At 39.9% G+C, this 25,695-nt stretch overlaps 1 protein-coding gene across 2 annotated transcripts in view; it reads left to right on the forward strand.

The window, feature by feature from the left end:
- zbtb16a (zinc finger and BTB domain containing 16a) overlaps window positions 1-25,695 on the forward strand; it is a 202,113-nt gene that overhangs the window by 51,977 nt on the left and 124,441 nt on the right. For both annotated transcript variants that reach the window (XM_034683747.1, XM_034683746.1), the window contains exon 3: window positions 24,570-24,667. In XM_034683747.1, the coding sequence (XP_034539638.1) occupies window positions 24,570-24,667 (98 nt within the window). The remainder of the gene's footprint in view (window positions 1-24,569; window positions 24,668-25,695) is intronic.

A 25,695-nucleotide genomic window follows, 5' to 3' on the forward strand; every position in this document is an offset into this window, starting at 1 on the left:
CTTTTCATTGCTCATTTTGACCACACAGTTCCTTTTATCTATTTTTTGTCAACAATTATAAATACAGTGAGACGGGTAATTAATCACATCCTGTGAGTCAGAGGAGGACTAACCATCCAGAGCAAATGTCAGGGCTTTGCACTGAATCATTGTTGTTATATCACTGTCCACTGGACGGAGAAAATATGATGATTACATTACGCCTCAGAGATCTTAACTCGTGCAAGAGCATTGGGGACAGTTCTCTGTTAAAAGACAGCCTCCGCTATACGTAGAAGTCAAATTGTAGAAGTGGATTTGACCACTAGGGGGCAGATATGAAGAAGTGTAGAAACTGATTCCTCACATATTAATCTGTCACTACGGTACATTAGCAAACAATGAACTACATCAAGGGGACTTCAAGCTGCATTAGCAGTGGTAAAGTTTTTGATATTAGATCTCTTTTTAGCTCTGTGTTGGTCTCCTCCAGCCAACATTTAAGATCGCAACAACTAGCTTAAAGAGACCAAAACTGATGACACTTACAGTTTGATTAACACTAGATAGAAAGGACTCTATGGAGTTGTATTGATTCTGGTGACTCCCTTGGACGAATATGGGAGTATTTCTGAATGAAGACTGCATTTCCCATGAGCACCCCTGCCATGAAGATGTAGCAGTAGAATATAGAAGTTATTTTTAATACTACTCTTCTTTGTTGAAGAAGAGTGCATAGTGTCCAAATAATATACATGTGCACACAGTTTAACTCTTTTTTTGCTATATGATTGTGCTTGTAGCCATTTTGCTCTTTTTCCTAGCAAAGCCCTGGTTGTAGAGTTTTTCCGTATACAACATTACTCAAGACTTAAAGGTGACATATCATGCAAAATTGACTTTTTAATGGTTCTTTACCTGAAATATGTGTCCCTGGCATGTCTACAAACCCCCTGAGAATGAAAAAAATCCATTCTGCCCCTGTTCTGATTTCTCCACCTTTCTGTAAATGTGTGTGAAACGAGCCGTTTCAGACTTCAGTGTTTTTGTTACGTAACAACAATATCCGGTCTGTAACGGAGTCAGAGCTCGGAGCTTGTTCAGCCCATAGACTGTATAAAATAATACTGAATCCCTCCTCCGTTTTTCATTACCTGCACAAATGTGTGCTAACAAGGAGCTCAGGAGGGAGGCATGCTAGTTGTAGGCTGTCTTAATAAACACAAAGGTCGGTTTTACTCCCCACGTCTGCAGATTTGAAGATCTAGTGGATGATTTTTATTTGTCATGGATAAGTGCTAGCGCTAATTAGCATAGCCACATAGCTATATGTTCATAGCTGTAGCTGTAGCTGTAGCTGTAGCTGTGTACCAAGACACACGTCGACATACTGACAAATAAAACAACAAGAAACACAGAATCTGTGACCAATCCTTCATAAAAGGTCCTGCTGCCTTTCTGGCAGAGGTCGGTTTTACTCCCCACGTCTGCAGATTTGAAGATCTAGTGGATGATTTTTATTTGTCATGGTTAAGTGCTAGCGCTAGTTAGCATAGCCACATAGCTACATGTTCGTAGCTGTGTACCAAGACACACGTCTACATACTGATAAATAAAACAACAAGAAACACTAAATCAATGACCAATCCTTCAGAAAGGTCCTGCTACAGGCGCCTCTCCGTCAGGATCAGATTCTGGATCAGATTCAGAGGGTTGAAGTAACGTGATCTCTGAGCAGCCGTGTATATTCAGCCAACATGTAAACATTAGATCAAGGTGCTGGAGAGCCGAGGCACATCCACTTCCTGAGGGGGCGTGGTCAGAGGGAAAACAGAGTGTTCTGAGGAGGACTGAAGAAGAGGGTTTTTCAGGCATGCCAAAATCTGACTTTTTAAGTGTTTTTTTGAGCATAAACTTTAAAGACATGTTTTGGGGACCTCTTAGACCAATATATATTGATGAAAAAAGCGTGATATGTCCCCTTTAAAACAGAAAATGTCTATATTTCTGCTTCAGTGTCAACCATGAGGACAAATCGTTTTGTGAAAAGAAAATTATCTAATGAAAAATATCTGCTTGGGGCGCCGCTGGTGGCCTAGCAGTCTAAGTGCCCCACATACAGAGGCTACAGTCCTCGTTGCAGGGGTTGCCGGTTCGATTCCCGGCCGGTTGACCATTTCCTGCATGTCTTCCCCTGCTTTCTACTCCAAACATTTCCTGTCTCTCTCAAGCTGTCCTATCAAATAAAGGCAAAAGGTCTTCTTATTCCCACTCTCAATCTTGAAAATTCAACCTTAGCACTTGCACAAACGTTCAGTCTAAACAAATAATCAATCTTGGCGCCAATAATCTCATTTCAGTATGTATATAACGAACAGGCATCAGTATAAAAGTGACTCTATTCAAGAATCAGTCAAAAGATGCTTCAAAACGTGTGCCGTGCTCAGCAGTGTTACATAACGGAAACCAAAACAAGCCTTCACATTGAGAATGTCTCATATTCAGGGATCCATGTCATAAATGAAACTCTCTCTTTTTGTCCCAACATCAAGAGCTCTGAAGGTTTCCTGTTATCTGGCAAAAGTTCAGCCTGTTTAGTTTACTTGGAACACCAGATCAATAGTTTATATCAGTTTGTTGTGGAGAAATTTTCCGCTGGTGCAACACTTTTCAAGCCCTCAGTGATCAGAGAACATTTCCAGGAGATAAAATAGAAAGTTCATGTTGTTCTAAATAACTGAACACAGAGTACACTGCAGTGTGCTGTGCTAACATCAAAGATGTACTTTAGAAAACCTCAATCAGAACCAGAGCCTTTTTATTTGAAACAGGAGGCAGGTCAAATAATACAAGGCATCAAAAGTCGACGTGGAAGAAAGACCCTGCTCTAAAAGTTGAGATGACAATGTTTGAGTCTTGAAATTTGTTTCCACTTAAACCCCCGTTGTTATTTTAGAATAGTTTACTGGCACCTGGACTGTAAGTAGTTCCCTCACAGTTTTTAAAGGCAAAGTGAACTGTGAAAACCAGCTGCAGCTCAGGCTGTGGCTCAGATTTGGCAGCTGGAAAATCCAACATTTTTAGTGTTTTGGTGAAGCCAAACCGGAGTACTAAATACAGAGCTTTTCTTTTCCTGACGGGTCAGTGTGCAGACATTCTTATTAAAGGCAAATCTTCCTTTTTAATGAACTCATAGATATTTTAAAAAGCCTAGTGAGAGGACAGCTTGTTCCCTCCCCTGTCCCTCCCTCCCTCCCCCATCGACCCTCCACACCCCCTGCTCCATTTGATTGGCATAATGAGGTGAAGGCTAGTTGGCACAAAGCTGCTCTGGGGGGGCAAATGGAGACATTATTATTTTGTGTGTGTATGTGTGTAAAAGGGTGTCTTGGCGATTCTCACCCAGGCCCCACTGGGCTATTAATTACCCTCTCTGTAACATGGCATCTGCTGAGACCGGGCGATAGAGTGAGCACTGCCAACATGGGCATCTCTCTCTCTCTCCCTCTCTCTGTCTCTCTCTCTCTCTCTCTCTCTCCCTCTGTCTCTTGTCTTCTCAGCAGACCCCAGCTGCAGTCTCGCTCTGTGCTTATTGGATTCTATCTACATGTATGATTGATTCAGCACCTGAACTGTGCTTTTCATGACACGCGGGCCAAACACTCACAAAACAAACCACACACACACACACACACACACACACACACACACACACACACACACACACACAGGCAGCAGAGAAACAAGAAAAGCACCCCAGCTGGCAGATATTTAACCAACCATGAGACACGCTAAGATGCCCACTCTGATCGAGTAGGTTGGGACAATTTCTCAGCAGCTGTTTGATTTGCTGTTCTGGAAGAAAAGGATAGTTTTCTCTCAAAAAAAAGAGTGTGTTTGCATGTGTGATATCCCTGCAGTTGCCTTTTGTTCCAATTTTAAAATCACAGTTTTGATTTGATGAGAGCGAAGACAACAAATCACAAGTTTCCTTAGAAATGCATTTCTTGTTCCACTGCTGCTTTATTTGGTGCTACAAGCTCACCTTTGTTCACTTTGACTAAGAATAAGATTACCTGATGAAGGAGCATGGGTGAATCCAGAGGGTGGCCAAGGGTGACCTCACCCTACCCTACAGTATGAATTAAGAACTGAGCTGATCAGATCAAATCCATCAATAAGAGGACGTCGTAAAATCTGTGTTGATGGGCATTGTTTGGCTTTCACAGCAGATATGAGATCATGTAATGCTAGTAGATAAACAGATGTGATTAGTGGAAACAGAAAGGGTTAATTAAATGTTAATTGTGTGTGTGTTTATGAGCACTTCATGCCACTCCTGCATGAGTCAGGACCGCCACCCCAGTCAAAAAGAGTCGGGCTCTGCCCTTACATAGAAGGCTGTCAACCTTTACGACGTGTTAGCCTGCAGAGAACTACACAGTTAGCATTTTGACAGACACATACGATGTAATGTTCTTGTGTATAAAGACATTTGACAGGCAACCTACGCTGCAGATAAGCACCTTGTAAGTCTGCAGAATATTTGCATTATCTTTCATTTGTGCATGCGTGTGTGTGTTAGTGTGTGTGTGTGTGTGTGTGTGTGTCAGACTTGCACTTTGGAGCGATTTCCAAAAAGCTCCTATTTTGGTGTTGCCAGGCTTCCTCCATGTCCTGTAATCTGTTTGGCTGTGCTTAAAGAACACAGAGTTCTAAGTTTCTTCTTGTTCTTGGAACTTTGGGGGATTTTGGTGAACTCCAGAGCAGTGTAAGCCATTTATGACACGGCTGGGAATCAACCAGCAGGACTGATGCATGGTTATGCTGGATTACATAATCTGTGATAACGTTTTATCCCCTATTACATGCCTCCAGTATTTAACAATACACACACACACACACACACACACACACAAAAGTTGTACCATGAAAAACATTCAAAGGTCCTGTTTGTTGTTTAGCTGGCCTTTCCTTCTCCCTGTCTGACCCACACACACATGCTCGAACACACACCCACACACACACACACACACACACACACACACACACACACACACACACACACACACACACAAAATGTTATACCAATTTCTTCTTTTATATTCTCTCCAAGAGGTGCCCCCCACATCAAAATCAAGAGTATAATAAATAATTCGAGTTATGAAATGACTTATTGTGTCATTACATCACAGGTGTCATCAAACACTGTATTATGTAATCATTCAATTAGGCCATATGTATCCTGCTCCTCCTGTCTGTTCAGGAGTCTTAACAAAGAAACAATCTCTCCCTTTAGACAAAATCATCTTCTCCACCTGACAGCTCATCCTACATGTGGACAGGTTAGTCTATTATCTGTCAGATACTACATTATCAGCTGACTGTAGTGCTGTGTGATGTGTTCCTCGCCGGGGTTGGGGAAAGTCTGCTCTCGAGTGAAAGGAGCGACCCCGGCCTGACACCCAGACGTTACTATTTCAGTGTTCGAGCCCTCCGGCCAAAAAGCTGTCAGCACATATTTTATCCTTTTGCTCGCACAGTATATTTCCCCCCCCCTCTCTCTCTCCCTCGTTTTCTTGTTTGAGCGCTTGTTTCATGGTCTGCTCCTCCTCTGTGTACATAGCGGTGACACTGACCCAATGCTGGCTGTTGATAGATCCTTGCATCATCTTAAAAAACCCTTATACGAGCGTGTAATGTTCTTATTATGTAAACTGCTGTTTCCTTTATGCTGCTTTTCTATATATAGACCTGTCCCTATACCTACTTTCCACACCCATTCTGACACGTTGACTTGAGTGTCCACTGGTAATATCCATTCAGGGTCATTACACACAGACTTTCTGAGGACAAGCAATGACTCACATTGCATCACCACAGTGCTGCTGGTCTTTATTGTCTGTAGATAATCAGATGAAACAAGTTCAAGTTTATAGATGGGGCTCAAATATAATGGCATCATTACTGAACAAGGTTTCTTTACTTAATGCGTACTATCATTTTCTTTAAATACATTGTGACATAGTGAATGAGAAAAACTGTTAAAAAGCTTCTCTATGGCATGTGAAAATCCCTCTTTCTGCATTGTTTATTGGTATATCGGACACACTGAGGACTCATTCTTCAGATGACCTAAACAGTACTCAAAGTGTGTTTCACACACCAAATTTAGGGCACTGCGCTGCACCCTTAAAGCTCATCTCCTTTAAAGATGCAGCACAGGTCGCCTGTGGTCGAAGCTTTACCTCTAATCTTCATTCTCAGCAGCGTTTTCTGACCAAGAATGTAAATCCTCCTCACTTAACAACAGTTCAACTTATCTCAGTCATTATGATTATTTAATGTGAAAAAGGCAAGGCGAGGCAGCTTTATTTGTGTAGCACATTTCAGACACGAGGGCAACTCAATGTGCTTTACATTAAAACATTAAAAGCATTGGAGACATTCAGATAAACATAAAAGAGCACAATTAAAATGACACATATAATAAAACATAGAAAAGAAAAGGAAAATTAGAATGATATTAAACAATTAAATTAAAATGAGCATTTAAAGGGAGTTAAAATGAGCTAAGATAGGAAGGCAGTGTCAAATAAAAAGGTCTTAGTCTTTGATTTAAAAGAGGTGAGAGTTGGAGCAGACCTGCAGCTTTCAGGGAGTGTGTTCCAGATATGTGGTGCATAATGACTAAACGCTGCTTCACCATGTTCCGTTCTGACTCTAGGGACTGAAGCAGACCAGTACCTGATGACCTCAGAGGTCGAGGTGGTTCATAAAGTAGCAGTAGACCAGCATTACAGTAGTCTAGTCTGCTAAAGATAAATGCATGGAGGAGTTTTTCTGCATCCTGCTGAGACATGAGTCCTTTAATCCTTGATATATTCTGAAGGTGATAGTAGGCTGACTTTGTAATTGTCTTAATGTGGCTGCTGAAATTAAGGTCTGAGTCAAAGTGCATTTCATACACCAAATTTAGGGCACTGTGCTGCACCCTTAAAGCTCACCTGCTTTAAGAATGCAGCACAGGATGCCTGAGGTCAAAGGTTTACTTCTAATCTTATTTCTAAGCAGCGTTTTCTGGCAAACAATCTCAATCCTCCTTACTTAACATCAGTTAAATTCATCTCAGTTGCTATGATTATTTGGTGGAAAAGGTTAAGGAGAGCTGTTTCTGCAGCATCCTTTCAAACACTTCGGTTGTAGGCATTAACAAATATTGAGGACTAGCAGAGTCATCGATGGTCTGTTTGTTATTGTAGGTCATTAAAGGCATCAGTATTAATTTCAGTCTGTTTCATAACCAGCTAAAAAACTCCTCACAGGAGCCTTAGCTAGACTGCCAACGTAGATTGGCCCAGTATAAAACTGAACTGGTCTAAAAAGCTTATTGCTCTGTTATTAGCTATATTTCACAAAAGCACACACACACACACAAATACACACACACACAAACCTAAACTCTCACATGACCCTCCTCTGTGCGGGCAGAGGCACTGATTCAAGTCGACAGAAATTCTTGGCACAGACCGCCCACTCCGTTCACTGGCTGCTGTTCAGCTGTCATACTCACTCGCTGAAGTTTTCTCCCCTTTAACAGCGTGTTGTGCAAAGATGAAGGCACTAATGTAAGCTGTGGCAGTCACAGGCAATATGTTGATCCATAGTTAACGACATGTTTGAGGTCAGATGTGATGAGTGCCTCGTGGCAGCAGCAAAGAAGAGACGTCAGGTATGAATAAGAACAGAGCGGGGCTGTGCTTACATAATAATACACGGATGATTCCCAAAGTCAGGTTCAGAATCTCAGGGGAGTATCAGGGGGCTGCCAGAAATAGGAGCAATTGTCATGCTTCATTATCTTTTCACTGCCTTTGAGTTGGCTTAGTCTGGAGTAAGTCATATTTAATACAATTCTGCTCCCATAAGAGGAAGGCTTTATTTTATCCTATAAAAGGAAAGTTTGGATTCTAGAAATAGTGTTGTATGCACAGTTGAGCAGAGTTGTCGGACTGAGGGGGGAATTGGTACTGAGTCTAACGAGCTCTAATGTGAGAAGATGGAATAATAACAGGCTGTTAGAGAGCCAAATAGGATGTCTGTGTACAAAAGTTGAGTCTGCAGGACTTCATCCTAAACATATTTTATTATTCTCCCTATTTTGGAACATAAGAGAGGTTAATGATTATATGGAACTCCTCTGGGGGAGTGTGCATGCATCCTGTGCAGGGACGAATCCAGACTTTTAGAACTGGGGTGGCGCAACTGTTGCACTTGTGCATGCAGGAGTGGCAGGAAGTATGGGTGCACACCATAGACTGTATAAATAATGGACGTAGTATCCGCGACGTCACCCATCTGTTCCTGAGCGCTGCTTTCAAGCCAATTGTTGGCGGGTGCCTTATTGGAAATGCTGAACTCAACCAAACTTAGTGTGAAGTAAAGAGGCGGGGTTTGAGCCTCCTCGCCAACAGCTATGTGTTCCCGCCTGTCAATCGAGTCAGTGTCAGTGTGTGCCGAGAGAGAAAACCAAAGCCGTTTTTTGAACCAGGCTGTAAACATGTTTATTTCTGCTGTTAAGATCGTCTTCTTTGAATGGGTGTGTATGTGGTTTCAGGTGTTTCTGCAGCCTGCCTCAAGTGGACGCTCGATGAACTGCGGTTTATAACACTTCCGTATGGGCTTCATATTTTGAGACCAGAGGTTGCTGCTTGGTGCACACACTGATAAGACATAACATTAGACACTTGATTGTTATTTTAAGTATACATTGAAGCCTTGTTAGTGACAGTGAGCCCAGCAGCAAACAAAATGCACAAGTAGATAAAAGATGAAAATACAAAACAACGTCAGACACCAAAGGTTATTCAAAAATATATGAAAATTGGTTTAAAAATATGCATGTAAAGCAACACAACAAATATATCCATACACAAAAAGTGATCATGCAAAAGTTCCATGTGAATGTTTTTCATGTGAGCTCCTCAGTGTAGTCCATGTAATGTATTGTTTTGCACAGAGAACTCAATGTGCATGCATACACACCATACAGAGTGTACAGTCAAAGAGACCATGTGAGCACAACATGTCGATCTAGTTTGAAGTACTCAGTGGTCAGGAAAAAGGAAACAAAAACACTCTATGGTACACTCTGTTATTATGGAGTGTACAGGAATATAGAGTATCACACAGTCTCTCACACACACACACACTCACACAGTCTCTCCCTCTCTCTGAGATGAGAGTGACTTGTTTACTGCAGCCCCGTAGAGCTCCGGCTGGGGCTGTTTGGGATGCCCGTGGGTGCTGTGCAACTCTTGGAAGGCGGACGTGTGCTGAATGACAGTGCAGATGGCCTAGCGCCACCGCTGCCACCTGAACCTCCCTGAGCCGCCCCACAGACACACACACACACACACACACACGCGCGTACACAACACAACACAACAAAAACAGTTCCTGAGGTCAGACACATGAAAACAACCCGCCTGCGGACATCTCCAGTGTCAGAATGAGCCCTGCAGTCTTAACCTTTTCCCTTTAAACTCTTGATTTTCCCTCAGCATAGATTCCCTCCTTATAATCTCATCTGTGTTACTCTGTGGAATAACACACATGCACACACAGCTTCTTTGTAAGACACAAAAACACACTGGCCTGCCTCTATCTCTTTCCCAGAATGTGATCTGTTGTGCGTTACAAGGCGTACAGTAAATCAATCCCAGTGGCATTGCATAATAGTTTTCAAGCTGTGTCCAAATACCAAAATAATCACCTTGTCAACTGGTCTGCTCTGGCTCACTCTGGCTCCAAATAATAAAATCACAAGGTCCCTCTGGTACTTCCAGACAAACAGGGGTGTTTACACTGAGCAGAGTTATGAAGTTGGGACATGGCTGTCGATGACATATTGACACTGAGCCAGTGTTTTCTGAGATTAGCAACATCTGGACAACAGTAGGAGTCATAATTATGGAGCAATCACTTGTCAGCATGCACTCCTCCATATATCCCATACTCATTTACATTAACGCTTTCGTTGGTATTATGCATTATGATCTTTTACATTTATCTTATTAGTTCAAGATTTAACTTTTTAGCTTTACAGCAATGAGTAGTTTGAATCAATCTTGTGTTCAGAATTTGGAATAAAATGAGGAAATTTTAAAAAGTAGGGTGTGCAAGACCTTAGTCACACATACTATATCAACGTGTTCAACGACCAGTCAGACTTACCCTCACAGAATTACCATGCAGCTGTGACCTGAATGAAGCACAAGCACATTTTTAGATTCACCAGCCTTGCACCTTATTTTGTCTTCAAGTTAGTGAGGTCCCAAATGTTGTATTTTCACACAATCAAGCTCGATTTCTAACTTGGGCTGGATGATTAATCCAGTTTTAATTAGGATTTTGGCTTCATGCAGAGTAAAAAGTGTGTGTTAGTTAAGCAGAGGGACAGATTGAGCTCAACTCAACTCAACTTTATTTATGTAGCACCTTTCATACATATAAGCTTCACATAAGTGCTTCACAGAATAACAGAGAGACAGAAAACAACAGCAATGGTAAAATTATAAAAGGCATGATTATAAATAAAATACCTAAAGATAAAATAAAATCAACACAGTAAAATTAATAAAATAAGTAAGAGTGGAAAGAAAAGTTTGAAATAAGATAATGTGAAATAAGTTAACAAGATCAGATGAATACAAGAAATAAATAAATAAATAAATAAATAAATAAATAAATAAATAGATAAATAAAGAAAGAAAGAAATAAATAAATAGATAAATAAATAAATAAATAAATAAATAAATAAATAAATAAATAAATAAATAAAAAGATAAAAAGATAAATAGATAAATAAATAAATAAATAAATAGATAAATAAATAGATAAATAGATAAATAAATAAATAAATAAATAAATAAATAAATAAATAAATAAATAAAAAGATAAATAAATAAATAAATAAATAAATACATAAATACATACATAAATACATAAATAAATACATAAATAAATAAATAAATAAATAAATAAATAAATAAATGTTAAACAATTATTGAAATATTAATGCAGTCCAGGGCTAAAAATAAATTACTTCAAGTAACACACGAGGAACATTTAAAAGGGAAGCATTCGAGGACCTCAGTGATCGGAGGTATTCTCCTCAAGGAGAAGGAATAACGAACGTTACAGAGCTAATGACTGCCACGCTAAACAGTGAGTGACATCGGTCTGTATCATATTAAAATATGAGCAGACGTCACCTAAAATCCTAAGCTCTGATTGGCTATTTGCCAAACACATATTTTAAGTAGAATTAAGCTTTGAAGATTTAAGGATGCATCATAACTCAGATTTTTTAAAGTAAAGAACAACACTTGAATATAAAAGCTGTATGATTTTTAAATTATGTTTGTTAAATTAGATAATGACAACAGAGAGTAAACACTATTAACCTGTGTGTACGGCCAGGTTTTGTATTAACATTACTGCTGAGTCAATCCAGCACCCTTAAAGATTGAGGGACTTGAAGAAAATGACAGACAGGCTGTAGTTAATGCATGTGAGGCAGGGGTTGTCAAATCAATGAGTAATCATATTTAATAATAGTGATCTGAATATCAGTCAGAATAACTGTGTTGAGGATTTTTGCCTTCATTGTGCAGCTTGATGTCACAGTTACAGTTTTTAACCTTCTAAATAAATCAATCCATCAGATAAATCTGCTCTTACAGTGCCGTCACCTCGTCCTACCTTTGAAAACAAAAAACCTTCTCAAAGCGAAATCTTTCACGACTATGAAAGCTGTTTCCACATTTAGCCTCTCAAATAGAGTCTCAAATTTTCTGTAAACCGCCTGAGCACAGACAAAAAACTTCTGATCAAGGTCAGAGTTTGATCCGGTTACATCAAACCTGATCTAAACTCTTTTCTCCGCCCTCCCCGCTGCTATCTGCATTTAACCACTTTTTTGTGAGGGCTGTGCCATCACACAGGTTGTTGTTGTCGTCGTTCTGGCTTGGAAACGCAGCTTTTATTGATGTAACAGGTGCTTAGCTCGACTGTGGCAGTCAAAATAACACATCTCCTCCTCTGTTTGGCTTTCAGGATGGAAGCTAAACTTAGACATCTTTGAGGTTTTTCTGTCACTTGATGGAAGGTGATGCCGATGCATAATGCATGAGGAGAGAGGGAAGACTTCGTCTGGCTGCTTTTTATAGACCACCAAAGCTGCTGCTACTGCACTCACACACACACACGTACACTCATAGAGAGAGACACACATACACACGCACACACACACACACGAAAGAGCCAACAGTCTCACTCGATGCTATGTAACCTCTCACAGATCAAGGAGGCAGTAGCAGAGGAAAAACAGGAATCTAGCAAACTGGCAACATTGTCGAAGATGGAAAAAAAAGAAAGAAACAACAAGACGAAAGCGAAATGTTGACGTGCTATTTTCAGACAACTGCGTCTTTTGATGCACAAACCGAAAGAGAGACAGGGGGAAGAGAGAGCAGCGGGGCGGGTGTTTGTCTCAGAGATGGGCTTTAACAGAAATACTTTACATGTGTGATCTTACATGCCCTCCTTTCGTCTTTGTTCCCACCGTTCCAACACTTCAGTGGAAGTGTCTTTAGGTCTAGTTAAAATGAGGAAAAAAGGAGCTATCACACAACAGGGGGAAAGTGGGAATGTCAAATTATTTGCAGGCAAAGCCGAGCCTCCACTTTTTGATTGCAGACTTTGCAAACACCATTTGCTGCCCTCAAAAGTGTGGAGTTATTTTCTCCTCATCCCTCTAATCCTTATTTAACCGCGCTGGTTGACTAAGAGCACACTGTCATTTATAGTAATAACCTGGGGGGGAGACTGTGCTTATTCACACTCACACCTGCATGCTGCCCAGTTTTTCGGCACAGTTACAGCGCAGAGTCTAATCTAGGTTTATTAGGTTGTATCCAACACGTTTTACAGGTTATGTGGCTGATTACTAACTTCAAACTGGATTGTGGACTCTTCCAGCTGGAGCATTCTGAACACTTTTGTGTCTTTTTTTCCCAATTTGTTCAATCTTGAGTCAGTTAAGTTCACTTAGCTACGACATCTTCCCTTTTTTGAATAATTTATTCTGAGGAAGGCTATAAAAAAGTGCCAATAAAACAACTCCAGTTTTGTGGATTTTGTGTTTCTTTTATTATAATCCACTGATAAAATTTACTGCTTCCAACAGGGGATTTCAGCTGCAACCTCAGGGCCTGTTCTCTCTTCATTGTCACCTTTTATTGAAAAAAAAAAGGGACTTTGTCAAAGCGAAAGCACTTCACAGTGAGTGGGGCTCCTGAGTAACGCGGAAGGTATTAGAGAGTGAATCCTACCTTCTAAGCTTTGGGGGGAATCCGGGTATCTAACTGGGATTAGCTTGAAATAGTGTCTGACTGCCCAGGAAGCACAATTAGAAGTTTCTTGGATTATTCCCCTCTATTACCTGCAGAACTCAGGCTCTTCTAACAATATGTGCTTAGGTAGCGTTCAAGCTTGGGTGGGGATCATTAGTGCGAATGTAAATTGGTGTTTTTTGGACTGAGTTGAAAATAAAGAAAGGTGTCACATGTCACTGAACTGCATGAATATTAAGTCTGAGGTCAACTTTTTTAAAGTACTATATTTTGTGGCCTTAGGAAAAACAAACAACCCAATGTGGACTAACTTTTTTTGACCCCTGAGGTCTTATTTGTACGGACAAAATATACATTTTCATAAGTAAATATTAAACACTGTAAATGCAGCATTGTTGTCTTTATTTAAAGGTGCAGTGTGTAGAAACAGGAATACTAGCGAGCCGTCAGCTTCTGGATGGAATTGTCCCTTGTTCACTCCTCCCTTTGGTGATATTCCAGAAACAATGACGCCCTCCAAAGACTAGAAGCTCCTGTGATACAAGATTTTATCATGAAAAACTTCTACCAATACAAATTATTTTGCACACAACAACAACAACAACCTCCTTGTCCTCATCTTCAAACCACTGCATTTTAAGCAGCAACCTGCAAAATACAAATACAAGTGCTACCTTGTCTGTTCTGTGCTACTGAAGAAACATGGCTGTGCAAGATGGCAGCCTCCAGTAAAGGGGGCCGACTCCTATGTAGATATAAAAGATATAAAAGATAGGGATGGGCAATGATTTTGGAATATTCATTCACTTAGTAATTTTTCATTGTTTTTACCGGTGCCTGGTCTGTTCTGCTAAAAGTAAGTTAATACTACACAATGTACCTTTTAAAGGAGATTGTCTTCATGTCCCAGTATTACAATTCTAAAAAGAACATCTTATAATATTCATGATGAATGTATTTGAGGACTGACCCCCTGCTCATTTTGATGTGACAACACTTTCCTTACGTCATGATATTGTCTTCATAGCTGCCTCTTCTGTATCTTTATTGTGAGAGCATTGAGCCTTTTTTTTAATTGGTTAATTCTGAATGAAAGCATAAAGAACATTTATGTAATTAACACCTACATCTGACTAAAAAAAGGTCATAATGGATGAATGATTTTTGTGTTCCGTTTCAGAAAAGGGGATAGAGGCCTTAAGAAAATGCTGTCATTCTAAAATGAAAGGATGTTCAAATCATATAACACAGATCTGTTCTCCATATATAGCCTTATAGCAGCTCGACAGTATAGATATGAATGCATTATGACTGTTTTTATCATCCCGACTTCAGATCTCTTTCAGGTACCAATCAAAAGGGACACATTTTGGTGATTGCCAAATTGATTAATGAGGAATGTGGATTCTTAGAGACACAAAATTTGGCACGAGTAAGCTACATGTCAAGCAGTTAGAAGTTTGTGCATTGCATTAATTAGCTCTGTAAGTTTGGACACCTTTTGTGTGTGTTAAGTGAGACATAACTGATTGGAATTTAACGAAACTTGCAGATATCATTAATCTAACGACGACCAACCATCTGTCAAAATTCTACCAATCGGACTTTGACAAAGGTTGAGAGAAATGAAACATGTCACTACCACTAATGTCTGGCATCACGATGACACATCACATGTATGTTCCTGATTGGCTGAGGCAGATGCTGTGTCACTCAAGCAAGGGAGCATGTAAACTATTGTTCACTGTGCCTTTGTTTTTACCCCAACAACGTGATGTAGCTGTTTTTATTCTGTGGAGACAGCCTCAGGGCATATTTGGGGGTGGTAGGGTGTGTGATATTATAAATAACACAATGAGGATGAAAGCTAGTGGCACTCCCCCTCCTCATCCCTCTGTCTCTCTCCTGTTTTTCCTCTTGCCCTGCTACTCATCTATGCTCGACACGAGTGCCTCGGCGTTCGCGTGTGTGGCTTGAATTTATATGAACGTCTCCCCGGCAGGGGGGACAACGGGGGCCAAGTCATTGATATGTGCGGGAGGACTCAGGATAAACAGCCCACGCCGACCGGTGTTACGCCAGTCTGCCTGATACATTTTGATTGAGCAAAGACTGAGGGGTGAGGTGGGGGTGGGAGGGCAATGGAATTGGGGAGGTTTAAAAGCAGGGATAAAATGACAGAAATGGAGCTTTTTTTTCCACCTGAATCTCCAGACTGACACAAAATGGACCCACATAAACGCAAAGAACCACACATGGCGCCTCAAAAGATACATTTGTATGTATCACCCTCGGCTCTCCGTGAAGGATTTCGACAAATAGATGAGGTGCTATAGCTTTTCCCAACATTGTGGTCATGCATTTTATTCAGTTACTTCTGGATCTGATCCTCCTTTTGTTTTCTCCCTGATGATCCTTTGTTTCCCTCTCACCCTCTTACTTCTCCCTCCACGTTTGCCTCCATGACATGGTCAGCCCCCTAATGGACTGGAAATTCACAATGAAAAAAGTCCCCCGTCCCTCCTCTCGGTCTCTCTCCGTCAGAAAGCCAAAATAAGAGGTGGCGGCAGCACACTGCGCCACTTATGGCCACATTAAGATCAGCCTCCAAAGTGTCAGTGAATCGCCTCGTGCATCATTTTGCCTTTGTTCACCCTGACAGGGAGTTGTGTGTGCGGCAATGGCCCTTTTCCACCCTCTGCTTTTATCCCCCAAATGGATGTACCATTTGTAGGGCTCTTACTTTTAAAGTGCATTATCCCACTTATACCATGGATAATTTTTAAAACTCAAGTCTTTTTATTGACATGTGTTTATAGTGCAATGCCTATTGACCGGCATTTGCCATTAATGCCACATTACATGCTCTGTTACGGCCAACATTTCATGAAAACAAATATATGAAACAAATATAGCGTGTAATCAGGTCTACTGTATGAATTCAGACTTTTGTGTTTGCACCTGGTGCTCACTAAGAACAAACATGTTGACAGGTGCATTAGCATATATAGCCTATGTAGCCGAACATTTTAGCAAATGAAAATTACAACATGACAGGCAAAATAAATAAATAATATCAGCAGTAATAGCACATTTCCCCAGCTTAATAACAGGTTACAACTAACACTTTGAATGGTTAAGTATGCTAACAATACCTCTGAAAGAAAACCATCCAGCAGAAAAACCAAAGAGAGAAAATGGAACCGTGTGAAATTACACAAAAGGTTAACTTCTCCTGATTAGCTACACAGTGTGTTGGAAATCAAAAAAGCTTCTTCGTCGTGAGTTCAAAGATGACCAAATGAAGAAACAATCATTGTAGGTTTTCCATTGGGAGGCTACTTTGGTTTGAGGCAAAGGAAACTGAAGTTTTAGGAAGTGTCAGTAGTAGCTAACACACCTTCTAACTGCAGTAGGCTAACATTAGCTATTAGCTAAAGGCTATTGGCTATGTCTGTGTGTCATTGTCAAAATACAGGTAAAATACAATAGCCTGGTTGCTAACTTTGTCAAATGATGAATCATTAGACAGTAGCTAACTTAGTCTTTTTTGTGCTAGACAGGCTGTGTACAGTTGGCTAATGGTTCCTTTTGTACATTGTTCAGTGATATTCTGGTAATGCACCGTGGGCTATTGGCTAACTTTGTTGGTTTGTGCTCATAGTTGGGAAAGGAAATACTTGTTGGCAAATGAGATATTTGTTTATGTGTGACAAGTTTACAATAACATAAGATAAGATATTACTTTATTGATCCAGGGGGGAAATTAGATTGTTGCAGCAACCCAGACATAAGTACAATCAAGAATATGTTTAAATAAGTGAAAATAAAAACAGATAAATACAGATAGAATGCAAATTTACAAATTTAAGATATATACAAATGTTACAAATGGTGTAAATAGTGGTAATTACAGGCAGTATTAACAATGATTCAGTATTGACAGGTTGACATGGTGTGAGTATGGTTCGATTATGACAGATTAAGCAATATAATAAATAAATATGGGTATATGATATGACTGTAAGCTGTAGTAAACAATAATAATAACACTTTACAATAAGGGTCCCTTAATTCGCGTTAGTTAATGCATTATGAAGCATTAATTAACAGTTTAATAATACTTTAATAATAATTATAATGTATTACCTAACATTAACTAACACATTAGTTAATGCATTAATAAGCAGTTAATTAATGTCCACTGCTCAGAGTTAATTAATACATTATTAAGCATTAATAAAAGTTACAAAACTTAATTAGTTAACCATTAGTGAATGCTTTCTGGACCCTTATTGTAAAGTGTAACACATGTATCACTTAAGTAACACATTATAAATGCTAAACTGCCTCATAAGCATTACTTAACCATAATTAAGCATTAGTGAATGCTTTTTGGACCCTTATTGTAAAGTGTAACACATGTATCCCTTAGGTAACACATACGCTGAAGCAAAATGAGTTGAAATGTAGTTGAAGCAACACATATACAGAATTAAACACATTTTATTTAGAATAAAACAGATAATCACAGATTACATCTCAACTGGCACAGAGAAGTACGGTGGCCCTGAGAGCTCACAGCACTGCAACTTAAGAAAACACATGCAAAAAGACAAAACACAAACAAATTAAGAAAACATCTTCATCAATTTGAAAACACATGCGCAGAATTTAGAAAACGTGATGCAAAGACAACAGCACTACACATTAAAAAAAGCGCTGCAAATAGACCGCAACACAACAGAAGTGTTTCCAGAGGACACTTAAAAGTGATGCACACGCTTATGCTTATGCTTATGAGGCAGTTTAGCATTTATAATGTGTTACTTAAGTGATGCATGTGTTACACTTAACAATAAGGGTCCAGAAAGCATTCACTAATGGTTAACTAATTAAGTTTTGTAACTTTTATTAATGCTTAATAATGTATTAATTAACTCTGAGCAGTGGACATTAATTAACTGCTTATTAATGCATTAACTAATGTGTTAGTTAATGTTACGTAATACATTATAATTATTATTAAAGTATTATTAAACTGTTAATTAATGCTTCATAATGCATTATATAACTCTAATTAAGGGACCCTTATTGTAAAGTGTTACCAAAAAAGATAATCTAATAATAATAATTATATAATATAATGTAATATGCATAATATAGATGCCATTTGTCACCATAACCCATAAACTGTATAAAGCCTGATGTTAACTCCTCGCTTCCAGCAGCAAGATCACTCCTGCACATACATGGGTACCAAAATTCGTCACTAGCGCAACATTTCGGCACCCATCAAGATGGTATATTGGGTTTCACTTCTTTTAATGGGTTGAGATGGAAGCCCACCATCCATAGAGTCAACACCCTGGTGTAATGAGACATTTCTGGCTTGAAATTGGCTATTTATTGTATTTTTTATGTGGGTTCTTGTTGTCATTTTGATTTTTTAAAGAGCAGGTAAAGTGTGCAGCACTGATGTCAAATACAAATTTCTCTACAATAGAAGGACATCATATCGTATCGTATCGAAAACCCAAATAATAGGTTAAAAAGGAGACTTTAAAATTAGAGAAAGCCTGAGCAGAAATTCAATGTTTGTTAACAAGTCTTATGTGGACTAAGAGGAAAGCCTTTTCTGTTACTTGGAACATTTGATCCATCATGATATTATTGATACAAGAGCTTTTAGGATACATAGAATAGATTTATAAACACATTTGAGTAAAATAGTCTTTTAAATACTGAATTCATTTCCACAGGGATGCAAGCAGACACCTCATATGACTGCCACCAATGCTTCATCTCTTTGCTTCTCAAGTCCAAGTTCTAGCCTTTTCAGTATCTCTACTTCCTCCAATCATCATTTCTTTTTCCTCTGACCAACAGAGCTAATGAACAAACAGCCATTCACACACTCTGCACAGCCCCTCTACTATTTACCACCTCTTATCACCTGCCCCCGTTATCTTTTTGCTCTTTTTTTCCCCTTCTCATCTTAACCCTCACTATCCCTCTTTCTCCAAAGCTTTTATTTACGAACATCATCACCGCTTATTTTATGGCTCCCTTCACCCACGTAGGATGGAGGGGAAAAAAGGAAAAATAAAAGATGAAAGGATAGATGAGGATTGAGAACAACGCTCAAGGCTGCTGAGGGAGAAATAGATTTCAGGCGAGCAATGAGATTTAAGTGCAAGTCATCAAGCATGGCTCTACTTGTTTTTTTTTCCCAAATGTTTTGGTGATATAATGGTGGTGTGAGCTTAGGAGGGTTTCAGTGTGCAGTCATTTGATTTAATGAAGTTTGGCTGTAGGTCCTCTGCTTCTGTTGAAACCCAGACATATGAAATCCAGATAAACTGAAGCCATCAAGCCGCCGTGGAAGTCTGAGGTTATTTTATTTGTTGCATTGCGTAGCACCAGTAGATCACCTTATTTTGACTTTTTAACTGCTCTTCACAACAAGTAGGGGGGCAGGTGTGGAGTCTGGGTCTTTATTTCACCAAATGCTCTGCTAGTTATGATATATGGCCAGCCAAGTCCAGGGGCAAAATGGGAAAAAGAAGTTCTGAATTAGACGAGGCAAGCTGTTACGGCTCAATAACCCGGGCCTGTAATCGGCTCACATTTCAAACACACACACTCCCATTCAGGCAGCCCCTTGGTTGGACAGGTTTTTTTTACGAGGAAGCACACGGCGCGAGGTGATCAGCATATGTTTTGTTGACATAAATTTAAAATTTATGGCGGTTGTCAAAAGTGACTGTTGGACAAAGTCGATTATTAACTGAGTAAATGGCCTGAGAGAGTTTTATGGGAAGTTGCTTAATGGCTACAGTCAGTCTGTTTCAAATCAGCCTCCCTCACTCCCCGAGCTCACACCCACCACTCACACACACACACACACCAGCACTCACTCACACACACATTTTGCGTTGTCTTTTTTAGAAGCACAACATGAAAGCAGACGGTTACGATGGGATTTGAGAGAGGTCTATCGGAGCTAAATCACTGAGCGGAGACAAAATATTTTAGCATCCTTGTACATATCATTAAACATTGTTGAAGTTACAACACTGTCTATTCTTGGCTCTGCAGAGATTTTTGAAGAATGCAAAATATTTGTCCTGGTCCGACTACAAATGAGTGATAAGTGACGGGATGCTCGTTACCCTTGGGTGTCTGCAGCGTAAATCTGTGTCCTCAGCCCTGCTGGGAGTGGATCATTGTATTCAGACTGATTTTGGTCCACTGGTCAGTAGGAGTCTGGAGTACAAGAGTACAAGAGCTCTGAATTTTGATGCAATAATACTAAATATCAACAATATTGATTCCTGTTTCGATAGGACGGCAACAAAGAATGAGCTCCTGACTCCAGGCAAAATGATCATAATCCATAATCTTTCTAACACGGTCATTTTACAGGCGTCGATCATTGTGTAGTGCTGTGAAGCTCTCTGTCAACAGTCTGCAGGTTGGGACTCATAGAAAACATAAAAGGACCAGGTGACATTGCGGTCTCTCTCCTCTCTATCTGCAAAAGACATAAATGTAATTTGTGTCTGTCTTTGCCGACTTATAAATGAGGAGAGTTGGTGTGTGGCTGTGATGGAGGGCGGAGCAGAGACACACAAATCATTGTGGACAAGTTCTTTAGAGCAGGGGTTCCCAAACTTTTCAGCCCGTGACCCCCAAAATATAGGTGCTAAAGACTCGAGACCCCCACTGTCCCTCAAAGTGATTTAATGTGGCTTCATTTAGCTGGTCTGCAGAAAATTAGCTTACCTATATGAGCATGTGGCTGCTACTGCTAATCTACTGCTACTGATGCTTTTGATAATTAACTATTCACTAACCCTAAACTTAGGAGTCATCTGGAAACAAAGAAAGGCAGAAAACTCATTACACTTTCTATTTTCAAGGTTTTATTTCAAGTTTAGCTACTATGTTTGTCAATATTCTTTGCTATAATGGATAAAATGTACTATAAATAATTTGAAAATAACATCTTCAGTCTTGATTTTTGCTTTGTTTTCATCACCGGTGCTTCTTAATGTTGATTGTTCACTTACACGCTTTCTCTCTTAAATGTGCTCGAGCCAGCCTCTGTTTGTGAATATGAGTGAGTTTTTTTTTCACTTTTTTTTATAAAGTAGATTTTTTTTTCATATTTATAAATGGTAAGCTTTTAATGCCTCATTTTGAAACCGTTTAACCAGATCAAGTACAAAATACTTCCTCAAGGTTAACTTTTAGATTTGATACATGTCTTGGATTTTTCAAATAAGTCTAAACTATACACTAAATGAATATGTCTAGTTTTCCTTTTAATGCTGTAAAATGAAGGAGAGCTCATGTTCAATAGTGATTGCTTCTTCTTGTCATAAAATAAAGAGGGGTGCTGGTTAAGCTCAGTTTGTAGCACAAAGCCTATAGGTCTCATCACACTGGTCCCCCATTCCCCTCTCCATCCCCTCTCTCCCTCAAGCTCTCCTATAAAATAAAATAACCCAAATATGATATTTTTAAAATAATGAATGAATAAATAAAGATAGCAGAGGGAGATTCCAAACAGACCAATTATGGTTAAATGCCAAAACAAAGGGGACATTGTTGTTTCTATCTGACAGCCTTCTAAGAGTCCCAGACCTTCCCTTTAACAGACTGAATGAGAGGAACAGGTGCCGTTTCTGTTCTGTTGAACATCATCTAATGTGCTGTTTCAGTGCCAAGTGCTAGCTATTGCAGTTAAACTTAACACTCTTCCAGCTAGGAACATACACTCGGCACTTTGCTCATCAGCGCTCAATTCAAGGTGGGAAAAAACATGGCATTGCTTCCACTTCTAGAGGCCTTAATAAGTCCATCCATACCTTATCAGTGCTCTGTCTGGGGGGCACAATGGTCAGATTGAGGAGGGACACAAAAGGCCTTTGAAAAGGCTTTGTGCTCTGTGTGTGTTGTGTTGTGGTTTACCGCTTGCAGGTCTTTTCCCCTTATCAGAGTGAAAGAGTGTGAGTACATCAACCTATGATCCTTAAAGGAATGAGTCCTGCTCCATTCCTTTGTCCGGTTTGTTGGTCCATTTTGGTGGAGGACTCGTTGAAGACAAAATTACCTTAGGATAATTTATCTGCCTAAAACACCAGGGGTAAAAATCCACCTCAGTAAGGAATAAAAAAATGAAGGAATTCTTAGAGGAAAAATCCAAACATAGAAGTTTCAATATGCCAGTTTCTCCCGCTACACTTGCCTCCAAAGACCAGAATGCAATGCAGCTGCAATTTACTTAACTATATATGTAACTCATGATATCTTTGATGCTTACTCTCTATACTGCTTTTCAAAGAACGCAACAAATGTAAAGTATGCTGTCAAAGATTGAATCTTAACAGTGTTAGAGTTTTTTTTCCTTTTTCAGTTGTGTCACTTTCTATTCTTTTGGGCTTTCAAGTGTCCCACTTTCCCCTTTTGTGGGGAATTTCCCATTTTAAAGCTTTTTAATTACTCATTGCTTGTTAAAGGTCTTTCATTCCGCTAGGGTTTTGCATAAAATCTAACCACCATTGTGGCCATGACACCCTCAACTCCCTTGCATTCCTAGCACCCTTCCTCCCTGTCAGGTTTCAAGGATGTTTAACAGCAATTAATTGTCACCAAAGTCATCCCAGACTTCATCGCTTAATAATTCCTGCAGCCATTGCCATAAGAAACGCCATAATCTCTCTTTCTCTCCGTCTGTCGCGGTCTCATCCCCGCTCTGTCTCTCTCCATTTCCCCCTCTCGAGGCACAAAAGAGAGCTGTAAATCAATTTGCATGCGACATCTGACATCAATCAGTCATGTTTTGGGAGAGTGGCACCCCCTCCTCCTCGGTGGCTTTGTTGAGAGACGCTGAGATGGATGGCTGTCATCTCGCCCAAGTTGAGCAGATCTCTTATCAAGGGCATTGTTTCCCCAAGAATGCCTCGTTTTGTCTGCCAGAAGCTCACACTCACCTGAATATAGAATCCTGCTCTTGTACTGTGCAGGTTTGTGGTGTGCTTTTTCAGCTTTGCATTCAAGTTTTTAATCTAACCTAGGACCATACAAACCAACTCAAAGCTGCTATATCTTAAATGTAAAGTGTAATCATATGTGTTTTTCACTCTCTTTTGCTATTTTAATTTGACCTAAATGTAGCAGCATTCTCAAAAAGACAAATTTTGAAGCTGCTGTGTGAAAATGCAACTCTTCCAAAGACTAAAAGTGTCAAATCAAAAACAGCCTCGACTTGACAAACAATCATTACAATCAAGGGTGTGTGCACCTTTGTCTATCTCACCCAAGGTTAGGTATTTGAAGTTCTCGGGAGCTTTAAGGCACTGTGGCAGTTGTTTGGCAATTCTTGTCACCTTAATTGCTTTAGAGCACTTTCAGATATCTCTCAAGAATAATACGCTTTGTGCCGAGCCGTGGGGTCTTTGAGGATTTCGTAACAGAGAGAGTCGTGAGGCCAGACTTTGTGTTGTCAGATGTTATTTAGTTACCTAACCTTCAAGGCCTCTACCACATAATCAAATATTGAACCTTAGTCTTGTCTGACCTTGTGCACTTAAACTACGTTACAGCCTAATGACTGTCTATTTGGGGACAGACAATTCATTGCCCATCAGATTCTGCTTCCAGCTACACATCACCTTTTTAGATTAGAGAGCTGCAATCAAAAAGTGGCCCATAAATGGTTCATAACACTAAGTAGCTGTCTTCTGTGTTTGCCTGAATAAATCATTGTATTTCACTTTATAGCTCTTTATCCATCTGCAGCACTTGAGATAGAGGGAGTTGATAAAGCCTCTGCTTGAATAGCATCTTGTGATTTACAGCCCCGAGTCATGGTCTGCTGCTCCCTGCAGAAGGAAATGTGTGGTTTGCTGGGCGCCTTGTTGCACTGATGGTTATTGTTATTTGCTGATGGTATGATTGATCGGGTGGGACGTGTTCTCACAAACTGCTGAGGAACAAACATTTATTATCGCTAAAAGTTATCTGTGAAAAAGAGGGGCCATTTTGTTATGGACACACATATCTATTTAAGTAGCTTGCGTGCAAATAAGCTTTGCCCGGTTGAATCAGAAGAGTTCATCAGATTCCAGACAATAAGGTGTTTGTTCTGCTTTTTGTCAACAGGAAGATGCACAGTGGAATGAAGACCTACGGCTGTGAGCTGTGTGGGAAGAGCTTCCTGGACAGCCTCCGTCTACGGATGCATTTGCTGTCTCACTCAGGTACAGAAATCAAACCAACCCCAAAGCCCTTAGCCCCGGATACGCTGATCAGTGTGGAGATAACAGCACCTCCTGTCTCTATTTTTGGGTTCACTGTAAGCTGTAGGGACTGACTTATTGGACTCTTAATTTGAAAACACTGCATTCACTTTTACTGTATTAAGTTACATTAATGCTTTCCTACTTTAAACTCAACTCAAACTTTATTTATGGAGCATGTTTAAAACAACCAGAGTTGACCGAAGTGCTGTACAGATCAAATGCAGCACAAATGACAAAAATAACCCCAAACAATGTCAAAGATACAAAACTAAGATTCATAAACACAGTGCAAATATATAATTATGATTTCAGTGTTCTGGCAGGGTCATAGTAATGAAGAAGCTCAGTCAGATACTGGGGGGTGAGGCCATTAAGAGCTTTAAAACAAACAATAACATTTTAAAATCTGTTCTAAAAGCAACTGGTGCAGCGGAGCTAGGACAGGGGATATGTGCTCACGCTGTTACGGCTTGAGCAAAGGACTAGGACCCAAATGCAGAGTACAGGGAAAAAGTATTTATTAAGCAAAAACCAAGGTTCAACAAAAAGCGCCTTGCGGGTAAAAACAACTGAGAAAAAGTACAAAACTAGGAGTAACACAAAATCACCCAAAAGGGGAAAAAGGTTCTATCAAAAACTCACAAACAAAAAACTAGGAATCAATCCTCTGGAAAACACTCGAGATAAGTAAACAGAAAAGCGTGGCTTGAATCTCCTCAGGAGCAAGGCTACAACGGGACATGGAGCATGCGGCTAGAGGAAAATAATCTGGCACTGGAGGAGTGTTTGGTGGTGGCTTAAGAAGCCAGTGCTGATGAGCAGATCAGGGACAGGTGTGCCTGATGAGCCTCACTGCTGAGGAGACCGGCCCCGCCCCTACCCATGCAACCTGCAGGCAGAGAGAGAGAGAGGGTTAGGGCAAATCACACAACAAATCAGGACCATAACACACGCTTGTGTTTGCCAGTGAGGAGACGGGCAGCTGT

This window comes from Notolabrus celidotus, chromosome 5 (assembly GCF_009762535.1).
Source record: "Notolabrus celidotus isolate fNotCel1 chromosome 5, fNotCel1.pri, whole genome shotgun sequence".
Classification (NCBI taxonomy): domain Eukaryota; kingdom Metazoa; phylum Chordata; class Actinopteri; order Labriformes; family Labridae; genus Notolabrus; species Notolabrus celidotus.